Here is an 11,804-nt window from a genome sequence, read left to right as displayed (position 1 = left end):
GATTCTATGTAGACCTGAATGTCGAGCTATTTTTACTCCAATCGGGAGGGGTTTCTTCCTCAGAGGAACGGACATCGTCCGTGGTATGGCGTCCGCTGTTTACCGTTTGCGCAGTGTTGGCACGAAGGTTTAGCTAACAAGAAAAACACTCGAGTAAAACCTGCCATTTGTTCAGCATTCACGGGCGCTGTCTTAAAACAACACGGCGTCTGTGACGTCACGTATTGGGTTGCACACAAGGGTCGATTGGAGGGTGGGAAAAACAGGTGGTTCGTGTCGAACGATCCTCTCGAGGTATCTTACGGTCACACACTTAAGGGGGATTTAATAGTATAGACATTTAAGTCCAATGTCATTAAACTAAGCGTAAAGTTTATGTTCTAACACTCTGAAAATTTGGTGACTGAGTAACGTTATTATGTTACCCGTAGGTATTTTTCGGTATCTTATACGAATTTTGAAATAAGATTGTACCAACGACATTGTGAATAGTATATTCTTTTCTATGTTTAATCGCACGACAGTGGTTTTTATGAAATACGAGAGAAGACGTGAAAGTTTGAACAACGTAACAGGCATGCTTGTCTTTCTATTGTATTCACTGTCAGTTTGTGTACAAATGATTACGACTTCCTGCCAACAAACGCATATGTCCTTGACATTAATGTCGACTTCCTTCGTGTATTTAAACAGCAAGACCCTGAGAAAATTATTAGCTTCGATGTATAACTACTTATCAGTACATATTTCTGATTGGCCATGGTTGTAACAGTTACTTTTGGACCCCTGAATTTCCAACCAAAGTTACATGCTAACTTTTTGCTACAACGTAACTTCTGGGCCAACTTCTGTACCAGCTATATATAGTCACATAAAAGTAACTTTCTCGGCACAATATTTGTCTTGCAGAATTTGACGCCTGCTCTCTTGGTCTCTGTAAACTTTCCCACATTAACGCGCAACACTGTTTCTTGACACAATGTTTGTGTTACGCCCTACCAACAACACGGTGACAAAGTACAAGTAGCACACGATACTGTAACAGAGACGGTGTGTGCATACAGGTACATAGTAACGAGAGAAATACATAACCTTAACCCTTGCGGTGTCACGGGGCTATTGTAAAGGGTGGTTTTTATACTCCCTGGCGGTACAAGGGTTAAACAGCAAAGGTCAGAGCTAAACCATGTATTGAACGTGATTTCAAGAACTACAAGTTTCATTTGCAAAGGCTAGTGGCAAACAGTCGGCCTTTCCACTCCCAACCTCCCCACATAAACTCATCAACAAACTCACATATGCTACAAAATGTAGGACAGAATTCGAAATTTGATGTGTCGATGGCTTAAGGAAAGTTGTCCCTTTCAGACCAGTACACGTAATTTTCTTTACGTATAAGACTGCACAAAACTGTCCATTTTTAAAGTTCGAGTCTCGGAGCGAGAATGCAAAAAATGATGGGCATCGGCCTGTTCAAGATGAATCTCAATCTCAATCTCAATAGAATACTGGACAAATATAAAAATATAAGAGACGCAACAATATTTATTCACGTGATTGGTGTACAGAAAAGAGCACGTACAAAATTAAAGTATTCCAATCGTTACCATGCCGTAGTAGTGTCACTCACAGCAAGCATTGTCGTGTATTGCACTCTTTCATTCCGAAGATTTCCCGAACATGCCGAAACCTAGTCTGTGTAACGCAAACTCCGCTATCCGGAGCTTGTAGCCTCCTCCCCGCAATGTACGACGGGCCTGAGAAGCGCGATTAAATCAGGCTAGCCGAAACCGGATACGTTATTCAAGTCGACTTCTTCGGCCCTACCAGTTTGTAAAACTCTTCAATAGCGGGAAGACCCTGTACGCAGATATCTAACGGGGGCCATTTGATGGGATTGTTCGCCAACGTCACTTCACTCTCGCACCACATCTTCGTCAGGTCCTCGGGAATCTCCGTCAGTTCGTTGTGGTGAAGATTCAGGCGACGAAGTCTCCGGAGATTGTCGAGCTCTTCGAACGGGAAATGATTCAGCTTGTTGTGCGACAAGTCGAGCGAAACGATCGCCGGCTTCTTTTTATTTTTGAACATCACTGGGAACTTTCTGAGCTTATTTCTGCTCATGTCTAGATGCTCTAGAGACGGGAAACTGTAGACCACTGATGGAACGCTTTCCAGTTTGTTCCCGGCCAAGATCAAGGTGTGCATCTCCTGAGACAAGATGGCGTCGTCGGGATTCCATGATTCATGTCGCCAATGGTGGAGCCTGTTGTTACCAACGTTGACGAGCTTCAGCTGCGGTAGGCAGAACAACTCACGTGGTAAACTTCTTAGGTGGTTCCGTGAGGCGATGAACGACTTGAGATGTTTCATAACCTCCACCTCTCTCGGGATGGAAACAAAAGTGTTCTGAGAAACATCTAGTGCCTCCAGTGAGGTCAACCTGAAAACCGCATTCGGGAAGGTCCTGAGACAGTTCTTGGCCAGAGAGAGCCACCGCAGGTTGCTTCGCGTGTTCAGTTTCCGTTGCTCCATGACGTTAAAAGCTGTGATTTTGTTCCCTTCACAGTCTAGCTTCTCTAAGAGCGGAAGGTCATCTTTGAAGAAGATAACATGAGTGATGATGTTCTCCGATAGGTCCAAGTATCGCAGCGTTTTCGACCTGCTGAATCTGGTGTTGAAGGACTGTAGCAAATTTCCCTTCAGATCTAGCGTGACGATTCTCGACTTTACCAAAGATCTGATATTCTTGACGTCAAAAATCCGGTTATGTCTGGCCCTGAGAGATTTTAGAGCTGGAAGGGTACAGACGAAGCTCTGTATGCGGGTTAACTCGTTGTAACTGATGTCCAGAGTCTCTAAATTCACCAGCCTGCTGATTTGAGCAGGTAGATGAGTGATCTTGCAACTCGTCAGGATCAGCGTTTTTAGAGACTCACAAAGACTAATGTTGGCGATCGCCTTCTTCGATAACGCGTTGTTGGACAACGTGAGGCTTGTAAGCTTGCGGAACAGACCGATCTCTTGCGGAACGAGCGTCCAAGACTTGTAAGGTACGGGAATGGTTTCAGTCAGATATAGATGAGTTGAGTTTGTGAAGTTTGATATCTTTGACCGCTCGGTTAGGAACATGCACTGGGGTGGACCTGTGTCCTTCTTCCATGTCTCTTGTCTTGTCTGGACTGCAGTTGCCATGGTAACAGTCTGAACAATTGCAGCGTGAATGATTGTGGTTTATCTCCTGTTATGGCTCTAACTTCAGGAACCCAATTCATGAAGAAGGAATAGGTGTCATCTTGGTTTCCACTTGATTGGTTTCTACAAGAGAAAAACGTAACATTCGTCAGTACTGATAAAACATGGTTATGATAGATATCGAATTAAAAGAAAAGCAATGTTAATGTTTCAGCATGTCTCCCATAGAGAAGTACAAGTAAATATGTTATCGTGCACCTTTTTCCTCTTTGCCCACTGGCACATAAATGTTTCCTCGATTGATTTAGTAAAATGTTTTCGATTATTGTCGGCTTAGTTTTGGTCGTTTATGGATGTTTTTGGTTGTTTTCAGTAATTAATGAGACCAGTGGGTGTTTTAATTTTCGGGATTCGTATTATACTCCAGATCTATTCCCCTGTGACACACAGAGAAGGGAATGACACGGAATGGCACTCATAAAGCTCCATATAGTATGTATCTGGGCCGCAACAACAAAGAATTGTACTTTAGGAGCAACAGTTTTCACTTTGTCCGTAGCTATATTTGATACAACATAAGTAGGACAGCCCTTTCTTCTCGCCTTGATGTATTGGGTGGTCAGACGCAGAGTGGAATAAAAGAGCTCGAGTCAAACCTATCCCTTGGGCAAAGTGAAGGAGGGTGAAAAATCGACACCCAATGTATTACGTCCTAGAACCATTATGGCTCACGCTATGTCAAAACCCATGGGTACCCAGCCTTTTAATGCAAATCATCATGGTTCAATAAGGTCTTGATAGCAATATTTTCGATCCTCTACCCAAAGTCCATAAAAGCTACAGTTTTTAACAGTAAAGAATATTTCAAATCACCGAATCCTACATTTATTTTACATGCACGCCTGATCAAGGAATGCAAAGTGCAATGATCGTTGTTTCTCACGCATCCTCAAGCATAATGTACACAGAAGATATGTCACGTATACTCCTCGCAAAATTAGCTTTATCAGTTTCTTTGCGGTCAAGAAAATCACACTTTCAACCGAAATATTGATGCTTATCTTTTACATGTGTCAACGTTTGCGACCGCCCGCGACAACGATGTTCATTTCGATGCTGTACTTAATTTTGCGATAAAAGCACATCAGCTTCAGTTTCCTATCGTCCTTATATAATTATGTTTCTGAAATCTACAAATCTAAAATGTAATCCATATACGTACCTGTAAACCACAAGCAAGTCCTTCGTTTTTCGTCCAGTCCTGACTACCAAACCTCACCAGGTCGTTCCATGTTCGGAAATGTTGTTCTCCTAGTTGTCGCAGTTGACATGTCAACGGCGTAGAGCAAACAGTACGCAGGTACAGATAGACAGGCTATGTACCTTTGATAGGTGTGACGTATGCACAAATACTCAAAGGTGTGGAAGAGCACCGTCACAAACTTCTTGCTGTCCTATATTCGATGTTAGTTTGTTAGCCAGAAGAGGGCTCAACCTCAAAATGATCTGCCATTTCTTTCAGCCGTTCATTGGCTCTATTTCTACTTTAGAAGAATATACCTACATTTTACATGATGATATGACATGTTAACAGTGTCTGCTGATACTTTGAGGTTTTGAACTTTGTTGATAGAATATAATATAATGACACCTTATTCTCTTGATAGGTAATATGCTTTATTTGTGCCATTTGGAGGATATTATATATCGAGAGTTCAGAGGAAGAGTTGTTCGATTGATATTTTTGCAAAATCTTGCCTAAACATAGAACATAGAATGGGACGAAAAATTCTTTAATTTACTATACCTTTCGAAAATAATGAAATCAGAACAAAATTCTCCTGTCTCTGTTTATGTGGTTAGTGACAGTGGGGCGATTTACAAATACTACTCGTCCAGCACTCAGTTTCATCAACCAAGGACCGAACAATCCAATTACTAATAGAAGCAGTAAACAAGTGTTTTCACCATCCCCTGACCGTTCCCTACTTTCTGGGGGAAGCACACCCATTGCGTGTCACCCGGCCGTGGGGCCTTTACTCGAACCAAAGAAAGAACTGTACAAGTCCCTTTGTGCTGTAGTGAATCATGTCAAAGAAACACCAGTTGCTTGGACAGTGACGACTCGTTGAAACAATATTTGAATTCGTTAACCGACTCTTTGTTGTTCGTTTTACGGTATTTCCGTTGCGTTGTGCCATGAGTTCACTGAACAATGAGATGTGTGGTGTAAAGACGGTTCAGGAATGCACATGCCGCTAGATTTAAGGGCTGACCATATTGAGAAGCATTTTTGCGTTCTGTGACAAAACCAACTTAGCTGGAGCAAAGTGGTTTTTGTATTCATAGGGTTGGTACAATAACAGGAAAACAGTGGTTGAACAAATGTTACCACTCATAAAGGACCTTCTGTAAGTTGCCCTGATCATTTTTCTAAAGATAGAAAAGCGTCATTAAACAAATGCTAAGAATTTCCATTGCAAAATCAAGGTATTAATATATCTATCCCTTTATGTGTACAAAGTAGCGAGAATAATGCTGTATATCTAGGTACGTTATTTTCTGTGTATAGTTAGCTATACCTTAAGCTTGTTCAAGAGACTTTGTACTTAGCCCATTGGAATACAAAGATATGAAGAGTGTCTTGTTGGCAGGGTATATTGAATGGTTGAAGATTTTTCCTTATATTATTGCACGGAGTCGTTACTGCATTACACAGTCCCTTCACCTTCAAAACATTTTATGCCTCTAGAGGCTTTAAAGTAAAACTTGTCAATCATCATTATTGTTCCTATTAGCCATTGATAACGCTATTTATAACATGTGTTCTCATTGGCTGATCGATTACGCCGTTATTTTCCTAGTGACAGCTTCCCCGTCAAAGCACACACTCGTTCCTCTCGAGTCTGTTTATTGAGCTTTTGTAATAATGTACAGGTAAGCTGCCTAATTTTCTTATCTTGTTCTCTTCATTGTTCCCGATTTAGGACTTTGAGACTTTGTGGGTGTCACTTCTTGGCGTAACTGCTGTTATGAACATTAAAAGGACGCATACTATAGATGTACAAACATGTTTTCTAATGTTTTCGATTATGTAAGCATAAGTTCATGTTCAATACAGCAAGCAGGTTGCCGTGCTGACTCTTACATTAATACTCCTTTTGCAGAGAATGAGGGAGCATTCTTTTTACAAAATAAATATTTCTTTCAAGCATGGGCAAGATACATTGGCCCTTTGAAACGATACCGACTAGCACAAGTTTTATAAAATGACACACAAATTAGATTTAGCAGAAATTCTTAAATTTATATTCTGATCAAAGCAAATTCTTTTGTACAGGTTAATAAGTATACATTTCACCATAACCTCTCAACCTTCAGCAATCGTTGGCTCTCGCACGGCATCTGGAATGTCCCGGATGTACCTCTCCGGCAATTTTCGTTGGAGAGCGTCGACAGTTCTCGGGTGGAGTCGAGGATTGCCGAACATTTCCCGAAACTGATTATCGGTGCATCGTCGGCCCTCTTCGGTCATGGATCGCAACTGCTTCAGAATGTCTTCCATTGCCATGTGAACGTCCAGTATACTTTGTTCAATCGCATGGCCCTCAGTTTCCGATGGGGTCGGGAGTTTGTTGGAAAGATCAAGGAGCCGGGTACTGTCCTGTAGAAATGACATGTAAACAGCAAAATTCGTATTAAACAGCTATTCACGTCTTATATGGTAGCTTTTAGACGAAATTATGAGGTGCAATACATTTTAGATTAGTAGACTTTTTTTTATAAAATTCATTCTTACACTATTTTACGATGAAATAGGCTTAAAATTACCGTATGCTGCTAGTAAATCATTGAGAAGGGCAAGCTAGCAATCTATGATATGCTGCAATACTGTTGTTTTCCGAAAGATGATGCTCATGAACAGGAAAGAGAGAGAGAATGAGAGAATGAAAGAGAGACGTACGTACACACACACACACTTAGATTTTATAGATTTTAAAAGATTGCTGTTTTGGTTTCCTGCTTAAAATGATGCTTGATTTGTCTGAGTTTGAGTTAACTCAAGTCAAAATGGAGTAGATCCCGACGTAATAACTGGATAAGAGTTATATTATCGTTATGTTGCTTCGCTTTTAACTCTCTTTTAAGCAAACAACGGCTCATCCCAACATCAAGGTAAAGACATACTTCTCTGTTCACTCGGGAGGGGGCAGTCATCAGAAAACCAGCTGACTTGTTCTTGTTTTGTCAAGGCTGACCCTGACAGCTTCCCTGTAGAGTTAAAAGTCCGTTTGTATTCTAGACGGGAGGTTTTCAGAGAGAAACCTTGGCACGTCACAAACCCTGCTGCCCCAGTTCAGAAGTCGCGCTTTGACACAGGGTCAGCGCATGTCAGGTCCCTGACACGGCGTACATAGATTGATTCCGTGTTTAGCATCGTTCGTGACTACATATCAGCAAATATCCATTTTGGAGTAGAATAGAGTAGAGTAGAGTAGAGTAGAGTAGAGTAGAGTAGAGTAGAGTAGAGTAGAGCAGAGCAGAGCAGAGTAGAGTAGAGTAGAGTAGAGAGAGCAGAGTAGAGTACAGTAGAGCAGAGTAGAGTACAGTAGAGTAGAGTAGAGTAGAGTACAGTAGAGTACAGTAGAGTAGAGTAGAGTAGAGTAGAGCAGAGCAGAGAGAGCAGAGTAGAGTACAGTAGAGTAGAGTACAGTAGAGTAGAGTAGAGTACAGTAGAGTAGAATAGAGTAGAGTACAGTAGAGTACAGTAGAGTACAGTAGAGTAGAGCAGAGCAGAGCAGGACAGAGTATGATCTGGAGCAGATTAGTGGAATATCCTATGTATCCTACATTTCTAGACTATCTGCTGTCGATTAATTGATAGACATTGCGTTTACAGCGACAATCAAAAGATTGGCGTCAAAAATGCACATTTCGTCCTTCATGCCGTCCCTCCTTCGCCAGAGTGATGACAACCTCTTTGTTCATTCAAACCTGCCCTATGCTTTCTGAGATGAGACCGACTAGTCTAACAACTGGTCGCTCCACTAGACTAGCCTTTACCTAATTAAGGGACGAGGGAAGGTACATGCAGAATGCACCATACATAATCAGGAATGTAGTACCGGTTATTGTGTCCGTATGTTCCATCCTTGGCTCGTGACTCTCACCTTCACTTCTTTACTCAATGATAAACGCAACGTTATGGCGATGTCTCGGAGCATCCCAGATGATTACAATGTTGTGTAAATGCTATTATTTTTACGCGAGGTAACACAGAGCACACAAATATACAAAAGACATTCTTTGTCGTACACACTAACATACACAACAAACGGCAATATAGTATGAAATTGCCGCAGTTCGTGGTAGCGATACAGGAATAGAACATGCACGATCGAGTTTCAGTTTGTGTGCTCGCGACCACCTGTGAAATTGTGGACATAGCGCCTGTCGCTTGTACCTCAAATCAGGGACCTTAAATCAAAGGACGAAAGACGGGGGCATGTTGGTGTTGGCCCGGGAAATTGTGAACATAGCGCTAATCTACACCGCGGTTTAGACTGGTGCACAACAGATTGGAAAACAGGGTTTAGAAACTCCAAGTGGAAAGATGCAAACAACATGTTGAATGCTTTGTAGAAGACATCTAACATTTTGGCACCATATGCATATGCCGAGCTTTGGGGAATGACCTAATTCTATCAACTCATTAAAATCGTTCCAGCTTATGTAAAACCAGCTGATTGCTATCTAGAGCAGCAGAGTATTACTGATCGTATGAGTACTGATAATATGGAATATTCAGTTTTGCTGTCTTGATTTCTCTCGGTTAATGTAATTATAGATGTAAATAAGTCTGTAGGGACGAATTGAATTGCAATTTGCATTCATCACTCACCTGCGATATCTCAGCCGCCATGTTGGCAATATTTCCCACAACGACAGTGTCGTCGTTCGTTTCAGACGGTTTTATGACTCTTCTCAAGGTCTTCAGGATATCGATGACGTCATTAAGGATCTCTATCAGACGACCGAGACGATGGTGTAGGGCGATGGTTGCCATGGGAATCACGTTCCCGCCATCCTCCAGTTGATGAATCTGGTCGTGGATTCCCTTCAGTAGGAGCTTCATGTTTCTGCGAGAAGCGTTCATTTTGTTGATGCTGGTTTTCCACGAATTCCTGATTTGTGTGGCGTCCATTTTTGTGTGCTGTGGAAAGAACAGAGACGGTCACAGCAATGGTAAACTAACCTTTTGGCATTGAAAACACATCACCAGCTGTTACAGGAACGCGCTGTGTCCCGGCTAGGCTCTCTGTTCTGTACCAGGGAGCGATCATTGCGCATACGTGTTGAAGTAGGGAGCTCGTGTTACGACGTTGAATGATTGGAGAAAAAATAGTGCCAGATGCACATCCTGTCTTCCGCGTGTTTGCAATGTAGCTCAGGCGCAGGCTGATTACGGCATAGGTTAAGTCCACGGAATAGGAAGGAGAACAATTGGGGCCTGGTGGTATAAGATTAATACAATAAAGGAAAATAAACAGATCACCCTTGGCAATGAACCAAGCAAGCTAATAACCAACCAGTCAATCTATCAATCAAGTGGTTAACTTAACATAGTCCCATACATCTTGTTGCATAAAACGCCATTACCAATGTAGTCAAACCAAAATTGTCGACTACACATTGAGAGTTCACTGTTATACACGTGGTTGCACATTTTATTCAGATCGTATTACTGTAAAACTGTAAGAATCTTACGCTAAACACCTGTACAAACCAATAAAAAAATTACGTTAGCCCCTCCTCTTCTACCATGTCTTTATCGCTAAGTCCAAAGAGATAGTCAAAACACTGTATTTACACTGAAGAAAAGCCCAACCCCCACCATGCATGCAGTACTTTGATATGGAAGATACATTGCTGTGACCAAGCTTACCAACAATTTGACAACCTCCGTTAGAGGGATGGATTGTCTACACTAGACGTCGTATACCCTGGATGATTTTCTATGCACTATTACAGGATCTGGTTTATATACGGTAAGAATAATTATCTCAACATCTGATTGTCCAAGGTACATTGCATGCAGTACTACCGGTTGCAGTTTTCCCTTGGGGCGAATGTTTACCTCTTGTGTGCCGTTTTGGTGTCCTTTATCCAGTCTACATGAAAATAGTAGTCTCGGAATTTAAACGATTTACAAACCTCACTCTGTTGTTACACTTCGCTCATTTATTAGCTTTGCATTAAAACTACGTTATAATTACTCTCATAAAAACAATTGGAAACTGACCTCGTTTGTGCGACTGTTCCATGGATTCGTTACGTCACAATCAAACAAGGTTGAAACAATGACGGTGAGATATAGGGTGTTTTTTTTTACTCACGTGACTATATGACTTAAGTTCGTCCGCCATGCTAGTTGATTACGAGAAGTTGTCAGGTAAATTCAATGTGCAATGTATCTGCTTGTTCTTTACTACCGATGCATATAGTCTGATACACAATACAATGCCCCGCTAAGTTAAGGCTTCTTCATGTGTTGCGGACTTACATTACATAATGTTAACGTTACATGCACCGCAGGCTATGAGAGCCCTAAAATACCGTGTACCGCAACTGTTTTGTGATTTCGTCTACTCTGTCAACTTTGGCTTGCATAAGAATCACATTGAATCTATTATGGACATTACGGTACACTGAGTCTGACAGTAATATTACAATGAAATGTGGTATTGTGGTTAAGGTTGATGAGTTAGAATCTGAATGTTCTGGTATCAAATCCCTGTGCATAGCAGTCCCCAATACTGTGCCCTCATGGGGAATGTCATTGACATTTTATTTATTTACCCCCTAGACTCAGGTGAAAATGAGTACCTGGGTTCGTTTTAAGGATGTCTTCTTCGCGATGTGATGTAAAGCTTGAGGTCCCGTATTTGAGGAGAGCCACACCTCGAGAACCGGAAAATTAAAGTAGAGATCCGTCCTGATGTGAGTGGAATACCTGCTGCCTGGTCTTACGCAGCTTGTACGTACCTTCAGTTCAGTTCAGGTCATCCTTCCGGTGACACAATAAAGTTCCTCCAGGCGGCTCTGTCCCGCATGACAGACGGGAGGTCTCCGTACCTACTGTACAAAATTGGCGTGTTACGCCTGAAGGCGGTTTACCCGTTACTCAAAATAAAACAAAAAAGCAAGGTCTGTTGCTGTAGTTCGGGCTGGAGGACATATTGTGCGGGGAACGATGGCAGGTATTCCTACTACAATGTACTAGCAAGTTTAAATTGGCAGGGAATGAGGGATGTGTGAAATTGAGGTGGCTACAGCAGTGCCAGTAAATTTTGATAAAAGTTTGCTGCTTTCCAAGCTAAGTATCAGACTTAATTTTGACCATTCTCAGTGCTTCTTCTCGAAGAGCATGGAAACGCTGTCCTCAAGGTGAGACATGAAAAGCAACATAACTTTAGGCGAAAATCCGTCCCTGGCGTTACGTCCTCTCGGAGAGGGGCGGCGCCCCGTGTACTAAAGAATCCTAGCGGACAGCCTGTGAAGTGCACCAAAACAATTAAGGCCGGGATCTGTAAAATATATTGACTGCA

General features: G+C 41.9%; 2 protein-coding genes across 3 annotated transcripts; both read right to left on the bottom strand.

Moving 5' to 3' along the window:
* Window positions 1–1,629: 1,629 nt before the first annotated feature.
* On the bottom strand, window positions 1,630–3,212 carry LOC118427530 (leucine-rich repeat-containing protein 40-like). The gene is made up of 2 exons (XM_035837367.1): window positions 1,792–3,212; window positions 1,630–1,690 (listed from the first exon to the last, which is right to left on the bottom strand). Exon 1 carries the CDS (start codon window positions 3,193–3,195, stop codon window positions 1,804–1,806), a length of 1,392 nt encoding a protein of 463 aa, XP_035693260.1. The 5' UTR covers window positions 3,196–3,212; the 3' UTR covers window positions 1,630–1,690; window positions 1,792–1,803.
* Window positions 3,213–6,091: 2,879 nt separating this feature from the next.
* LOC118428178 lies at window positions 6,092–10,244 on the bottom strand. Of its 2 annotated transcripts, XM_035838171.1 has the most exons (3): window positions 10,142–10,244; window positions 9,098–9,409; window positions 6,092–6,859 (listed from the first exon to the last, which is right to left on the bottom strand). In XM_035838171.1, exons 2-3 carry the CDS (start codon window positions 9,398–9,400, stop codon window positions 6,566–6,568), a joined length of 597 nt encoding a protein of 198 aa, XP_035694064.1. In that variant the 5' UTR covers window positions 9,401–9,409; window positions 10,142–10,244; the 3' UTR covers window positions 6,092–6,565. The 2 variants fall into 2 exon arrangements, with proteins under 2 accessions (XP_035694064.1, XP_035694063.1); XM_035838170.1 differs by lacking the exon at window positions 10,142–10,244 and having other exon boundaries at window positions 9,098–9,555.
* Window positions 10,245–11,804: the final 1,560 nt, after the last annotated feature.

The sequence above is a fragment of the Branchiostoma floridae genome, chromosome 12 (genome assembly GCF_000003815.2).
Source record: "Branchiostoma floridae strain S238N-H82 chromosome 12, Bfl_VNyyK, whole genome shotgun sequence".
Classification (NCBI taxonomy): Eukaryota; Metazoa; Chordata; class Leptocardii; order Amphioxiformes; family Branchiostomatidae; genus Branchiostoma; species Branchiostoma floridae.
This window is presented reverse-complemented; position numbering and strand designations above follow the sequence as displayed.